Source organism: Heteronotia binoei, chromosome 10, assembly GCF_032191835.1.
Source record: "Heteronotia binoei isolate CCM8104 ecotype False Entrance Well chromosome 10, APGP_CSIRO_Hbin_v1, whole genome shotgun sequence".
NCBI lineage: Eukaryota > Metazoa > Chordata > Lepidosauria > Squamata > Gekkonidae > Heteronotia > Heteronotia binoei.
In genome coordinates this window covers 55182073-55198602 of record NC_083232.1, presented here as the reverse complement: position 1 = coordinate 55198602, position 16530 = coordinate 55182073, and the positions used below count along the sequence as shown (strand labels likewise).

The 16530-nt window shown below is 42.4% G+C and overlaps 1 protein-coding gene across 2 annotated transcripts in view; it reads left to right on the top strand.

Moving 5' to 3' along the window:
- GSDME (gasdermin E) overlaps positions 1-16289 on the top strand; it is a 32962-nt gene extending 16673 nt beyond the window's left edge. Inside the window, exons 5-10 of one of the 2 annotated variants that reach the window (XM_060248663.1) lie at positions 1811-1931; positions 10403-10591; positions 13119-13246; positions 13427-13622; positions 15670-15743; positions 15954-16289. In XM_060248663.1, coding sequence (XP_060104646.1) covers positions 1811-1931; positions 10403-10591; positions 13119-13246; positions 13427-13622; positions 15670-15743; positions 15954-16193 — 948 coding nt within the window. In that variant the 3' untranslated portion in view covers positions 16194-16289. The remainder of the gene's footprint in view (positions 1-1810; positions 1932-10402; positions 10592-13118; positions 13247-13426; positions 13623-15669; positions 15744-15953) is intronic. The other variant, XM_060248665.1, reaches the window with a different exon arrangement.
- Positions 16290-16530: the final 241 nt, after the last annotated feature.

Sequence of the window (16530 nt, the reverse complement as noted above, 5' to 3'; positions counted from 1 at the left end):
ACAATGAAATCATCTCCAATACTAGCTCTACTGAAACTAGTAGAAGCTGCAAAAATATCCTCCCTTGGTATTGCACAGCTTCTGAGCATGTGAAGGAGAAGTTCTTGGTGGATTGTGCTTACAAAAGTTTCTGTTGATTCATAAAACTCTTTTCATATTTCCTGGATTTGGGCCAATGTACGGCAATTTGAGCGAGATACTTTTTGTAAAAATGGCTACAAAAGTGGCTTTGGGAAGTGCTGGGGAAGTGGTTTTGTGTCATCAAACTGTCCTCTGCATATATGTGCCTTTTTGAATGAGGGCTGTTTTGTCATATTACTTTCTGAAATTCCATTCTTAAAAAGAGTATTGTCTTTTGTGAAGTGCAAGTAGTCAGCTACAAATTAGAGATATGTATGCCTCAAGCTACGTTTGAAGAGTTTTGCCAAACCTGTATTTAGGATGCACCCTAAGACATTTGCTCCTTGGGAGGACAGCAATGGCGAACCTGGGTAGTATAATAAAAAGTAGAGACATCACCCTGCCAACAAAAGTCCGTAAAGTCAAAGCGATGGTATTCCCAGTAGTAATGTATGGCTGTGAGAGCTGGACCATAAGGAAGGCTGAGCCCAGAAGAATAGATGCTTTTGAGATGTGGTGCTGGAGAAGACTCTTGAGAGTCCCTTGGACTGCAAGAAAATCAAATCAGTCAGTCCTAAGAGAAGTCAACCCAGACTGTTCCCTGGAAGGTCAGATGCTGAACCTGAAGCTCAAATACTTTGGCCACCAAATGAGAAGGGAGCACTCCCTGGAGAAGATCCTGATGCTAGGAAAGACAGAAGGCAAAAGAAGAAGGGGACGGCAGAAGATGAGATGGCTGGACAGTGTTACTGATGCAACAAACATGAATTTGAGCAGACTTCGGAGGATGGTGGAAGACAGGAGGGTCTGGCGTGACTTTGTCCATGGGGTCGCAAAGAGTCGGACTCAACTGTGCGACTGAACGACAAGAACTAAGCTAAATGATTTTTGGTGGATCAGGCCAGAGATCCATTGAATGTACTGTTGTGCAACTAGCAGTGGTCAGGCCGTTGCTCCAGATAACCTCATAAATAGAACAGTAAGGAGGCAACTGCACCCAGTTTCTTCTGTCTGGCACCTGGTAATCTGAACTTTACAAGTATCTCTGTACATGAGGGATCAATTCTGGATAACAATTGGATCCCACCTAGATTTCTGTAGGTGTAAGGAACAGGAAACAATCCCACCTTCTTGTGGCAGCCCCAAGCACCCCCCTCCAAATGCTGTTCCTAGAGGACAGCTCTCCCCATCCCAGGAATAGTCAGGGGGATCAGAGGTCTCCATGGGGTGGCATAGAATGGAGAAAAAAATGTTCCTTTTGTGCATGCAGAAAGAAGGATCCAAGTCCAGTATATGTGGTAGACCTGCCCTATGTGAAATTGCTTTATTATTTTAGAAACCTATATAAGCTAGTAGCAAAACCTGTGGCAGTGGATTTTGAAAAATTATTTTTGCATGTTTAAAATTTTTTCTTAGTTTGTCCTGAGCCTGTTTCCCAATTACAAAGAGGCTGGCTCCCAGCTGCTTCCCAGCTTGTTTTTTAAGTGTTTGAATTGAGGAAAAATAATGAGAAGTTCTGGTTCTTTACTTCTTGTATCTTGGACTTATGAAACTAACCAAGTAATAAAAAGTGTCTAAATCCATTTCTGTAGCAAGCTTTTTTTTCCTTTGGCAGTTGGTTTGTGGCTAAATTACTGCTGTGCTGGATTAAACCAGTGCAAATTAATGAATGAATGCCTCTTTCCCTCAGGTATCAGTGAGTGAAAATGGGAATGTGATGAAGGATTCTAATGTGATCTTGGAGATCCCAGCTCCCACAGCTATTGCTTACAGTGTAATAGAACTGTATATAAAGCGTGATGGTCAATTTGGTAGGTAATGGGCCTATTTCCCACCCCCTCCTCTGGGCAGCATTGCATAGCACTACTACTTAGTGAGCCATGTTACCTAGCTAGATTTATTAGACCATGATAGACAGGTCATTTAACAAGGTTTTATTCAAAAGTTGGGGCAAAAATGAGGGCTGTGCAAGTACACATGACACTGGGGCTTTTTTTGTGTTGGTCCTCACCGGTGCAGAGTACTGGCACTTTTTTGAGGGTGGGGGGGTGGTGGTAGCAATCTATGCATGAATACCAGCACCTTCTCTCCTTCTTTCTCTTTCCCATCTTTTTTTTTAAAACAATACAAGCACTGCATGACTCTATAAAGCACATCCTGGTTTTGCTGAAATTGCAAGTACATTTGAAGGAAGTTGTAAGCAACTTGTTTGAGTGTGACAAAGAGAGACAGTACCTTGCCTGTAATTCAGATCTGACAGCATCATCCCTGTGTCAGCATACATGAGTAAACACACAAGGCTGACTCACCCAAACAGACCCATCTGTCAGAGTCAGTTGGATTCTTTACTAATTCACTTGGGAGTTGTACTCTTCTCATCCACCATCTGCTTTCTTCCTGGAGCTCCTCTGAGTCTTGTTGATAGTTTGCTTGAGATGAGCCATGTGCCATTTTACAGGATTGCCCACTCCTTTTGAATGCTAAAGGATGGATTGAAGCTGTGGTGTAATGAAAATAGTTCTTAGAAGAAGAGTTGGTTTTAATACTCCATTTTCTCTCTACCCTAAAGAATCTCAGAATTGTTTACAATCTCCTTCTCTTCTTCTCCCCACAACAGGCATCTTGCGAGGTAGGTGGGGCTGAGAGAATTCTGAGAGAACTGTGACTGGGCCAGGGTCACGCAGCAGGCTTAATGGGGAATCAAACTGAGTTCTCTGAACTAGAGTCTGCTGCTCTTAACCACTGCACCCAGTGAATGTGCGTGGGAGGGAGGGGGAAACAAGTATAATACTTGTTATGCTTCCTGTGCATAAGAACAACCAGGCTGTATCAGACAGTTCTTCTATAGCATCTGTTTTTCACAGTGGCCAAGCAGAAGGCTTACAAGCAGGACACCAAGGCCAAAGTCCCCCCTCCCCTCTATTTTTGTTCTCCCAGCACCAGTCTTACACAGCACTGGAACTAAGAGAAATTTTCCCTCTTCTCCCAGATGCTCTTGCGGGGAAAAGGCCTCTCCACACATGCACAGTCAGTTCCCTCACAGAGTGGCCTCTATCCAAATCATCTTCATCTCCCTCTCCCCCGCACCACACACAACAACTGTTTTTTAATACTAAACTATATGTCAGGGAATCTATTTGCAGAATTCTCTCATACTGTGTAATTAGCCTGGAATTCAACCACTGAAAAACCTGTAGCTTTCCCAACAGTTTTTAGCCACTTGAAGGCTATACTCCCTCTAAGCTGTGGAGTCCTGTGAGTAAAAATTCTACTTCATGAACTACTGGCATTAAAGTTGTGAGCTACTGCATAAATTGCCTTGCTCTGGGGTAATTTTTCCTGAGCTAAGGAAAAAATGTGTGAGCCAGAGGTTAGTAAACTGTGAGCTAGCTCACACTAACTCAGCTTAGAGGGAACACTGCTTGGAGGTTTTGCACAGAAACTGTTACAAGGGAAATTCCTTCACACATTTCCCAGTTGTTTTGAACTGAGTTCTGTTTCTTGACGACGATTTCAGTGACAGCTGTCCTGCAGATACTCTAGAAGACAGTCAGAACTGTCTGTTTAGATGTGAGGAGTTTTTCAGGGAGAGAGAAAGAGACCCAGTGTGGTATGGTGGTGTTAGAGTATCAGACTAGGGTCTGGAAGACACAGATTAAATCTTCAGTCTACCATGGAAGCTGCCAGAATGCCTGTCATTTTCTCTCAGCCTAACTCGCCTCACAGGATTGTCATTGGGGGGTGGGGGGTGGGAATGGAGGTGGCTTAACCAATGCTATAAACCAGGGGTGGCCAACGGTAGCTCTCCAGATTTTTTTTGCCTACAACTCCCATCAGCCTCAGCCATTGGCCATGCTGGCTGGTGCTGATGGGAGTTGTAGTCAAAAAACATCTGGAGAGCTACCATTGGCCACCCCTGCTTATAAACTGCTTTGGGTCCCCACTGGGGAGAAAAGTAGGATATAAATATAAAAATAAATATGACATTTAAATTGGCCCTCAGCTGCCAAATTTCTAGTATGCCCCAAATTACTAATACCATTGGCTGTTACATTTTCTGAGGTGATTATTTTCCTTGTATATCCTTACAATAGTAGCAACAGCAGATGAGCTTTCTTGGAATGATGTGTAAGAAGGGAAGGTGTGTGATTGTTCAGAAATCCTATGACAATGACAAGAGGTAACTGTGATGCATGAAAAAGCACATGGGAGGTGCTCTTAAAATGCAAAGTTTTCAAGGCTCCCATTTTGTTATGAGTTATGAATGACAACACACATGAAAGGAAAAGATTCCACTTGTTTTATCAATCTCTGTAAGAGTTTATCGGACTAAAAGTTAGGGAAGGCAACCAATATAGCATCTCTGGTTGCTATGAGATTGTGCATTTCCTCTGTTACATGGATTGTCTGGGTCTGATTATAGACACACAGGGCATTACACAAGTCCAAGGGTTCTTTGATGTATACAAGGGCAAATTACAGAGTAACACACACAACAGGTCTAGGAAACAGGGAGGTGATCAGTAGAGATAAGAGGGAGGCTGGATTCAGATTAGGGTGATATTCACCTAATCCTGAAGTCCAGAATTGAGATGGAAGAAGGAAGACACAGCTGGCCAGTGGCTCATGTCAGAGAGGCTCAGACAGATTCTGAGGGTATACCCTCATGGGCGCCTCAAGAGGTGTACAGAATTGGGGTGCAGAGTGCCAGTTTAAGTATGCTTTGGGAAGCCAGTGATGGACTGATCCAAGGTGTAATGAGTAGCTGGATTAAAACTGGGTACATGTAGGATGCTTGGTTTAAGCTGCCAAGATCCAGAAAGTAACCAGTATTTGTGTTTCTATGTGTCAGTGGCTCAATGTTGAGTAGGGAAAGCTGCTAGACCTTTGAAATTGCTTTGCAGGAGACAGGGCAGCTGTGCCAGAGTTAAAGGTGATGGGATTAGGGATTAGGAGGGAGATAAGAATGGCTATTGATATTGATTGTATTGCTCTTGAGATCCTGTGTACGTACTTGCTCTCAGCTCTTTCTTTGGCTCATTTTCTCCTGGGTCTGTTAGGCTGGTTCCAAAATGGAATAAGAACATAAGAGAAGCCATGTTAGATCAGGCCAATGGCCCATCCAGTCCAACACTCTGTATCAGTGGCCAAAATATACAGTATTTTGGAGGGACGATAGCTCAGTGGTAAAGCATCTGCTTGGTAAGCAGAAGGTCCCAGGTTCAATCCCTGGCATCTCCAAAAAAGGGTCCAGGCAAATTGGTGTGAAAAATCTCAGCTTGAGACCCTGGAGAGCCGTTGCCAGTCTGAGTAGACAATACTGACTTTGATGGACCAAAATCAGTATTGTCTTTGATGGATTCAGTATAAGGCAGCTTCATATGTTCACACACACACTGTGGCTAATAGCTACTGATGAACCTCTGCTCAATATTTTTATCCAATCCCCTCTTGAAGCTGGCTATGCTTGTAGCAGCCACCACCTCCTGTGGCAGTGAATTCCACATGGTAATCACCCTTTGGGTGAAGAAGTACTTCCTTTTATCCGTTTTAACCTTACTGCTCAGCAATGCCCACGAGTTCTTGTATTGTGAGAAAGGGAGAAAAGTACTTCTTTCTCTACTTTCTCCATCCCATGCATAATCTTGTAAACCTCTATCATGCTACCCCGCAGTCGACGTTTCTCCAAGCTAAAGAGCCCCAAGCATTTTAACCTTTCTTCATAGGGAAAGTGCTCCAAACCTTTAATCATTCTAGTTGCCCTTTTCTGGACTTTTTCCAATGCTATAATATCTTTTTTGAGGTGCGGTGACCAGAATTGCACACAGTACTCCAAATGAATCTCTGCTGGCTCCATGTGACAGTCCACTGTGAGATATGGGACCTGGTCTTACTGCCTTTCTGGTTGCCAGGTCCCCCTCCGAGTCTTTGGGAAGAGTGAATTTAGTGTAGGTATATTTGGGGAGAGAACAACTCGCTGCACAAACACTTTGAAAATCTCTTTCCAAAAGTTTGAATATAATTGGATATAATGTTATGGTGGCCTTTTGTATATAATTGAAGACATGCATGTCAGAATATGGATTAAGTGCATATAAATTCACATGAATTGTGACATTTTGTAGCCATGGCTACTCCTGATCGGAGTGCCTTCTTTGAGCTCAGCAATAATAAAGATAGCAGGCCTGGATTCATTAACCTTTGTCCTGCTCTTTATTGGGTGTGCCCTGCCTTGTTTTTATACATAGTTGAATATAATCACACAAGCCATAAAAGATGTGGATTTTTGTTATCTTTATCTGTACTGGTTGTTATAACTTGAAGGTGAAGGGAAAGGGGGGGGACTTGCTGTTGCAGAGCCCAGTGCCTGAGGTATGTCACTAAGAAATCCAAATTCCTCTAGTACCCAGGTATTCTCTTCCATACCCCCCAGCCCCGCTCCTACAACAAGTGGAATAAGCATCAGCATAACTATAATCTGGGTTGCTTGCTTCACTGTTCTAGTGGAAGGGTGTCTCTAATCCCTGATGCTCAGCATCTTTCATGATGCAGATGGATTTGTGTCTAAACTAACTGAACTCACATAAAAGGTTTATTGACTTGTACAGTAATGTTTAATGGCAGTAAATCATAAGAGCTTTTCAGCTTCTTTATGTTGCTTTGCTTTATTCTGCTGTTTATCTTATGCTTAGAGGTTAAATTTTGAGTTCTGAATTTTGCCAGTTACATCTCCACCTTCACCTCCTAGGTGACAATGCTGTTGTTATATTCTATTTTAAGCCTTACATCTTTTTGCATATTCGAGGCTCTCTTTATGAAGACAGCTTTCAAGAGGCTATGGCATCTGCCTTTGCTCTTTCAGTTGCCTTGTTATCTCCTGCAGTTTTTTACATCTGCAGGGACCTTGGCATTTCTTGATAGCTCCTGTTTGCTAGTGGAGGTTGTGTTTATGCCCAGGACATGATATGGTTTTTTTTTGGGGGGGGGGTGCTGTGGCTCAGTGGGAGACCATCTGCTTTATATGCAGGAAGTCCCAGGTTCAATCCCGGGCATCTCCACTTGAAAAGATCTGGTAGGTGCTGGTATGAAGGTGCTTTACCAGGAGAGGCACTGTCAATCTGAGAAGGCAATACTGACCTTGGAAGACCAATGGTATGTTTCAGCACAGAGCTGTTTCATTTGTTCATACATTCTTGTGAGCTTCCTAGGGATTAGTTGTTATAGATTTTCCGGGCTGTATGACCATGGTGTTGGCATTGTGGGACCTGACGTTTCACCAGCAACTGTGACTGGCATCCTGTGGCTGGCAAAATGTCAGGTCTCACAATGCCAAGACCATAGCCATACAGCTCAGAAAATCTACAACTAATGAACTCCAGCTATGAAAGCTTTCGACAACATATTCCTAGGGGTTGTATCCTATAATCCACCTTGAATCTTTGTGGTAAATAAAAACAAGATGAATTCTTCCCTTTCCTGAAAGTTAGTAGTACAGGACACTTACTTTAGAACTCAGTTCCGTGTTTCCCCGAAAATAAGACACTGTCTTATATTTGTTTTTTCTCAAGAAGACACACTAGGGCTTATTTTCAGGGGATGTCTTATTTTTTATTAAGTATGATTCAACAATCTAAGGGGTTGTAGCAGATAAAAGGTATTTCAGTCTTCCTTACCACTCCGCTCCGAAATGCATGGCGTGGCTATGCAGATACGCTGCATAGCCACGTCCATCACTAGGTCTTATTATCGGGGTAGGGCTTATATTTAACAAATGCATAGAAATCCTGCTAGGGCTTATTTTTTTGGGTAGCTCTTCTTTTCAGGGAAACAGGGTAGGAGTCAGTCTTTGTGACCCGTTGGTTAAATTCATTTGGAAGATATTTGCCTGGCAACCAGTCTTGAAATTTACTAGTGTAGAGAGTTCTGTGCCTTCTTGCCAGTTCAAACTAAAAAACTATAGTCATGCAGATAGGTTTATATAATCATGTAAATGGAGAGTGAGGTGAATAAACTGCTGGCTACTGATGTCACAAAGACATTGAATCTTACCTACTGTGGTTTTCTTCACTCAGGTTTCTAGTGCAGCGGATTTTTCTCCCAGATGTCACTTACCATCTATGTTCAGCCTGTTACCTTTCCCTCCAATTTGGTTTTCTCTAAAGCTACCTCTTCTGCATGGGTTGGTTCAGGAGACCACAGCCATTCTGACAAATTTCCCAGACTTGGAACAATATTAGATAAAATTGCCCTGGGAACAGCAATGAAAATGTTGGCAGCATTTGCCTTTCAATGTTTACACAAGGCTTTTATTAGACTTAATCGAGGCACAAGAAGCACCCTGGCAGAGCCTTATTACTCTTGAGGGGAAAGCTTGAGTTTGTGTTACTTTGTTCCTCTTGCTGTGTAACTCTCCTTAGTTTCTGCGGGGGCTTAATATACTAACAGTTCCACAAACAATTGCTTTCTTCATTCTCATTGTTATAGCACATAGGAGTTGCTGACGGCTCTTCAGCCTTCCTTTTTTCTTGCATTGCTCCTTTCCCATTGGTCTTTGTGCTTTCCCTTCCCTTTAGACTAAGTTCACTCATATATGAATGTGAAAAGGTTATGTTTAAATTCTGAACATGGGTCATGAACATGGTGCTTTTGCCCTTAAATAATCTATATTTCTCTTTTCTTTTTGTGTGGATTTCATTACAATTTTGGGAAAGTGTTTTGGACAATGTATGAAGAGGGGTTTGGGTTTTCTCTTGATGCATTCTTTAATGTGTTTTTTTTCTCATAGCCTGAGCACAGGGTCATGAAAGTTTATCAGTGGCAGTGCTTCTTTGTTTTCTGAAAGCAAAGTATCCGTTTAATTTTTTTTTTTCTTTTGTGAAATGACAATGTGACTGTAAAAATGTGTAAAACAGAGACTGAACTAAACTAGGAAAGATGTTGGGAGGTCTGTGAATAGATCTTTTGTGTTGCTGACAAATAGTTGTGGGGGATGTTTGAACTGGGGCAGTGGCATGTGGCATCTTTATTAGGTAATTCCATGGAAATCATGCTCTGCAATTAAAAGAGGATCAGTTGAAGGACTGAGTTTTGAGCCATTTTCTTCTTTCCTAAGCCACGTGCTGTGAGATTTGAAATTTATCACATGACAGGGAAAAATGGCAGTCTTCAGAAGGAAAAATGTTATAATTTTATTTATTTATTTACTGTATAGTCACTTTTTCACCTTTTTCACTGAGGAGATTACACAGTGTAAGTCAACAACAGTCTGTTCGAAATGTGATACTTGGGCTCATTTCTCATTTTACACAGAACTTCCAGTAACATCGTTTTAAAAAGGCTGTGATATGCCTCTTGAAAAGGGAGGCCATTAATGTCATTTTAATTAATTGACTAATTAATTTTTAAAAATATGTAGTCCATCTTTCCAACTAACAAAGGCACTCCACAATTGCTTCATCAATATAATTGGAAGGCACATGATTGAACAGCCTTTCTGAAGCTAAGCAGATGCAAGCTTGGTCTGGAAGGGGGAACCTTCTGGTGGAATATAAATGTAATAGATTGGTAATTGATTTGAATGGCTTTATAATGTGTTGTCAGCTGCCCTCAGTGCAGTTTATGGATCCAGACTTCCACTGGTGGAAGGACAGCCAGTGGGGGAGGAGAGATAACTCCTACCTATTTTCCCCTCTCACTGCAGATCCCCCACTCCAGTGTACCCTCTGGCATTCCTGGGCATGTCCTGTAGGATTGCAGAATCCTACCTGGCAGCTGGTGGGGGGGATCCTGTATCTTTTCTGGTGGGGGGGATTTCTGCATCTTATCCCCCACATGCTTTGCACATGTGATGATCTCACCCAGAAGTAACATCAGGTTGCCAACATTGGGGGCAGGATTTCCCCCTGCCAGCCAGCTGGGCTGGTGGTGGAGAGGTACCTCCCAAAAGCAAGGGTCCTCCTGCCCCCAGCAGGGGTCTAGCAACCAGAGACAGTGCTTCAGGGTGTGCTTTGGACTGCAACAAGGAAAAGGAACCTCCTTCCTAATTTGTACTCGCACAACTTTTGATACAAGCCGATGTGGCTAACAAGCAATCTAAATAATAAATAGTGAAACAGGACAAAAAAAAGTGTAGATGTAGACTGTAGTTCATTTCCTTTCTCTCCCTAAATTCTAGTGTACACAGATTTTTGCTTAGATGGGTTAAAATGTAATCCAAAGGCAAATGTAATCCAAAATTCCTTGTCTTCCTGAATAACAATGCAAAACCATTTTAAACTGACAGAATTCTGCCTGTTGGATCAACACCAAGGTGGTTTTGAAAGAGAAAGTGCGGAAGAGTCAGCTCATCCTTACTCAGTAGTCTTCAGAGATGCTCTCTTCCTCCATGAGCCAGATGCTGTGGACCATGAGAAGGTGTCTGGTCCAGAAAGCCCTATCCCTAGTGAAGCTTCATTAAGCATTTTGAAAAAAGGTATGCTTATAATGCTATAAGAAATATCAAAAGCTTTGTTTATAATAATAATGGGTAGTTAGCCTGCGCCACATTTTGTCTGCGTCTTCAGTATCCCTAAGTAAGGATATTGTTATGTTGGAACAAAAGAGATTTAATTTTGTTAAATGTGCAGGAAATCACTAATTGATGAAAACAGGGCAATGGCAGACTCAGAGGCCATGGCATGAGTTGCTATGAAATTGTGGGGACAACCCTGGCTTTATCTGCTGGTACATAAAAGTCTTCAGCATCAGAAGCCTCTTTTAGGATTGAAGTTATATGAATGATAAAGTATTTGGTTTTTTCCCCTAAGCCAAAAACTTGAAGCCCATTTAATTGGCCAGTTTGTACACTGTCCCCATTTCTTCCCTAGTCTTCCAAACATGTTTTAAGAGTTTGTATTGATTTTTACTCCCAAATAGGTGTTTGGTGGGGGGAAGTTAATTATAACCCTTCCTTACCCATTGCCCTTCCCCCTCTTTCTGGAGGCTGGGGTGCCTGAACCAAACTATTCAGTGCTTTCCAGCAGGCAGCTGCTTTTGCATGGCCTGGAAATGTTTCCTAATAAGTTTTTTTTTTAAAGTCTGATGGTACCTACTGGCCAAAATGGGATGCGTTTGGAATGTGTACCTTTTGTTCTGCAGAGAAAAGTACATGCCATGAGCGTAATTATGAACTATTTCCTGTTCTTAGCATAACTTTGCCAAAATGCTCAAAATTAATGTTTTAGGAGGCATGGATGGAATAGCAATTCCTAAGCATTTGTTACACAGCATGGCAATAGTTTCTTAATTAAATTCCTCAGTGGAGGCTCAGTTAGCATCTCGACCTACAGAATCTTGTTTTTCTCAGCAAATGCCATCTTACTCTGAGAAACCTTAGGGAGGTATGTGGCAGCTATAGGCAAGGATTTGAGAGGCCAGGTGGAAAGCTCGTGAGAACTGTGTGCTGATGGAACAAGTGGCTGGCCGTACCTTAGGTAATCAAGGGTAAAGCCATGGGTAGGGCAGAAATGGGACCCTGGTGACCTTCATTTCCTGGTCAAGGTTTTGCTTTTTTGCTTTTGTCTTTTGCTTTTTCAGCTGCTGATTTGCACTTGCATCAGTGCACCGCTTTATATGGCCTGTGAAGTTGGCCTTTTGTTTGCAGTTGGTCTGTAGCACTGGCCAATGCAGCCATTTTCCAATATCTGGGTTGTGTGTGTGTGTTTTAAAGCACTTTCTCCAGAGCACAGCAAAAGCTGAAAGAAATAAATGCATCCCCCTTTGTATGGCTAAAAGAGCAGTGTGTTTGTTAAAAGCTCCATGTGATTATTTTCTTAGCTCACCCGCTGCACACATATTTCTTAAAGACTTGTGGCTCTGCCTTTTTATTGCTTTAGCCCATTCAAGCAGTGTCCTGTTTGCAATAGAGCCACATTTGGATGGTGTGTGCTCCATTTAACCCCAAAGTGTCCTGTTCATTCTTAAAAACTCACCTGGATCCCTTTGTGGCTTATATTGTGCAATAACCTATCTTGGCAAAGATCATGGTATATCCCATTCGCCTTTCATATTGTCCATCACATGGATTTTGGCATTCACTGTCCTAATATTCTAGTTTCTGTACATTCCTGTATTTATTTACACATGACCGGGGTGGAATTCTAGTAGGAGATCCTTTGCATATTAGGCCACACACTCCTGATGTAGCCAGCCCTCTAAGAGCTTAGAAGGCTCTTTTTCTTAAGCTCTTGGAGGATTGGCTACATCAGGAGTGTGTGGCCTAATATGCAAAGGGGCTCCTGCTAGAATTCCACCCCTGCACATGACACATTGAAAAAGGAGCTAGGTTTAACTTCTTCTAAAGAAATTATATACCGTTTTCGCACACAGCTTACCTCGCAGTCACAATCCTGTTCCCTCCGCAGCGTCCGGTCGGATTTCCTACCATCTGCGCTGAAGTTACGGGAAGTGCTGCAGCTTCTGCGTAGCAAACGTAAACTGGGTTTTAGCGGTTTACGTTTGCTATGCAAAAGCCACGGCACTTCTTGTAACTCTGGCACAGATGGTGTGAAATCTGACCGGACGCGGCGGAGGGAACAGGATTGTGACTGCGAGGTTAGCTGTGTGCGAAAACAGTAAGTGTGGCACATGAGTGGCATTGGGCATTTTACTGAAAAGGTGCAAATCTAGCATATAAATATTTTCCCATTAATGAGAGGTAGCGAAAGTGTCATTCTAGGACTTCTGCTGATGCATCTCTTTAATGTGATGCAAGATTTTTCTGCAAAAAAAACCAAACTGCCAAATGACTGCAGCATCAAATCCTGGCATGGTATAACAACTGCACTTAGATTTACTTTCCAGTTAAGATTGTGCTCTGACTTGAAATGATCTTCAGTAATGTTCTAAATTGAAATGCTTTGTGAATGTATAACCTTGAATTGTTATACTTGATAGTTACACATACTGCTTTCTATTAAGTAGGTATTGCTTAGTATGTATGTCCTTTTGTCTTTTGGCAGATGTCTTACAGTTAAAGGCTCAATTCCAGTCCTTCACAAAGCTTTCAGAAGGAAAACAGGGTGCTTTATACCAAGTACTTCGTGAACTTCTGCTTCATGAAGAAACAGTCACTCAGTTGGAGGATGTGGTAATCCTTTTACTTCCTAAACAGAAAAACATTTTTCTAAGCACACTTGGTTCTTTTTATTCGTAACTGGCTTTTTAGAAAGAAGCAATACTGATTATTATATTTCCAAAGGCCCCCTGTGTGATTCTACTTGAATATTTAGCACCCCAGGAACATTATGTTTGTTTCTTTTATTTACAGCTGGACAATATACACTCAGAAGACATGTCAGAAAGCTTAGAAATGAAGGAGTTAAAACTGCCAGAGAAACAAAATATAGACATGTTCTTACAGCTTTTGGGAATCAGTTTCCAGGATGAACAGTTGATTTTGAGGGACCGACGTCAAAATCAGGATCTCCTTGTAGCTGCTCACATCTTCCTCAGTGCTGTTGCAGGTACAGAAAGGGGAGAGGAATTAGCACAGCTTTCTAATGAGGATCTGCCTCTGCATACAGCTTTGTTTTGCTTTCAGGGATTGTGACAGATGGGCTGAAGCTGTGTTTTTTCCCCTGTGATGCTTGGGGTGGGTAGACTGAGCATTTTGTGAATCTAAGGCTTTTATGCAAGCCTAGCCATGGCATCTCTTGTTCACTAAAGAGGGCACAGTGTGGATATCACTGAACTCCCAGCTTTCATTGGATGTTGGCTTCTTCACATAAGGTTTACAAAGTGATTGCAGGGTGATTGTTACATACCTAACTGATTCACTAGCACCAGAAAAACAAAAATGAAAAAACCTCTGCACATGGTAAAGTTCAAGGTTTTGTAAAAAATTGTGCTGCTCTAACTAAAAATGCTGGGGTGCTAAACAGTGTTCCCTCTAAGCGGTGGAGTCTTGTGAGCAAAGATTCTACTTTGTGAGCTACTGGCATTATAGTTGTGAGCTACTGCATAAATTAGTTTGCTCTGGGACCATTTTTCCTGAGCTACGACAAAAATTTGTGAGCTGAAGGGTAAAAAACTGAGCTAGCTCATACCAACTCAGCTTAGAGGGAACACTGGTGCCAATGCCACCCATAAAACAAATCATACACAATGACACTGAAATTAGATATTATCCAGCTACCAAAAATAACAGGCAGAAGTATTGCTATGCATCCTCTTGTGTGACTTAGGTCCAAATCATTTTAAAACCCAGACTTCCTTTTAACTATTCCACTTATTTTTGTAGTTCCCTCTTTTGAAATCAAATGTTCTTGTTTTGAACTTTAGGGGTAACTTTCCATTGACCTGAATGCTGAATGTAATAGCATTGTGGCCACTGTTCCCGGCTGGTGTAACCACCTCTAAATCTCTCAGCCTGTCTCTTCCTGTCCTGCCTATAGAGCTTATACCCATGAATGTCTGTATCCAATAGATTTTCCCCATTCTACCGTGTTTCTCAGATACCTACTATATCTAAATGTCATTGAACACCACTCCAGCTCCCCAACTTAGCATTGGAGACTTCTAGCATTGAACACCACTCCACCTCCCCAACAGGTGTCATTGAACACCACTCCAGCTCCCCAACTTAGCTTGGAGACTTCTAGCATTGGCATACAACTATGATGTGTTTTCCTCTCAGTAACCTTCAGCCCTAATTGCCACACATGACCCTCAGTCACCATCATGCCCTCACTCCCAAGTGCAAGTATGCTCCTATCAATATTAGCCTGAGTGTTTATGCAGTCATCCCTTTGGACTGACTTCTCCCCAGCTCCTGACAGCTTTCCCCTTGAGATTAGTTTAAAAGCTGCACTGCCACCTTTTTGATATTAATCACCAGCAGCCTGGTTCACTTTTAGTTCAAGAGAATCCCATCTCTTTTGTACAGGTGTGGCTTGTCCCAGAAAGTTCCCAGTGCCTAGAAAATCAAAGCCCTTTCTCCTGGCCCCACTTTTTCATCTACTCCTGATCTGTGCCTGTCTAGCTGGACCTGTGCTTGGAACTGGCAGCACTTCTGAGAATGCTACCTTTGAGGTCCTGGCCTTTTAACGTTCTGCCTAGTAACCTAAATTTCTCCTTCAGGATGATGCAACTGCATTTCCCAATGTCATTGGTGCCAGCATGCACCATAACTGCACTACTGATCAACCTAGCTAGACAGCAAGTAATGTCCACAACTTTTGGACCAGGCAGGCAAGTCACTCTGTGGTCAAAATGGCTGTCACAGACTCCACAGGCAGGAAGAGCACCTTTCAACCATACCAGCAGTGTTTGCTCCTATACGGATGCATGGCAGAGTCCAAAAATTATTTGCTAATCTCATTGTTGAGGGACAGCTTTCCAAGGAAGGGAACATCTCCTGGTAATCTTTTCTTTAAAGAAGTGCCTTAGGACTGGTCAAGTCTGTTCTCTGCAACTTTTTTTCCTTCTGTCCCATGTGTTTGCTTCATTAAGTTTCAATGACAGCAAATTTGCCACTTTGTACTTGTTTGCATCTGATTTTCCTTTCCTTAGAACTGTCGGAGTATGCGCTTGTCCTGCTGTGGGCTTGCTGTGACCTCCAGGTTGTCCCTGCCCTGTGTTGCTTGGTAAGTTGAGGTGTGAGAAGTCTGGATTGGCGGCCAAGCTCTGCAGGCTGCCACAGCTGGTCTTCCACACGATTTGCCCAGAATGCTCTGAGCCAAATCAGCATTTTGCAAGCTCCGATGAAGCAATATCTAAACATGTTGGGACAGAGTGGGTGTCATTTGAAAAAGAGCTTTCGGTGGCAGTGACCCTTTCTTTCCATCTCTGAACAGCCTGATATGACCTCCCCAGATGGCACATTGGCACTCACAGACCCCGTGCTGGCTCCGCTCGCTGACACAGGAAGATTTTGCCTGGTGCAAAGGCTGTTTGCTTCATCAAACATTAACCTTGAAATGACAGTGTCATCCATGAGAGCTGTAACCATGAAGAAACCCCAATTTTTACCGTTAGTTCTTTACATAGCATTGCATGGACTCTGTGCATTAGGCTGGAAAACAGCCCAGGGGTGAAGCAGCTGCTTAGTAACTGTACTGTTTAAGACCACTTGATTCAGAAGAGTCAAACTGGGCTTATGTACAACTAAATAAATATTTAAGACATGGTAATGTTTACGTTCATCAGTTTCATATAAATGTTTTGTACACATCCACTCACTGTCTTCTATTATTGTGCAGGAGTCAAAAACATATTCCCCTTAAGCCACAAGTCTTGTCTTAACACACATTTTGTTGTCTAAAGCATTCTTTGAGACTTGGGCCTTGTTCTCCTCCCCATGTCTTGATATTCAAGCAAAAACTTAATTCTCTTCAGTATTCATATCCCTCTCAAAAGTGAGAAGCATTTGAC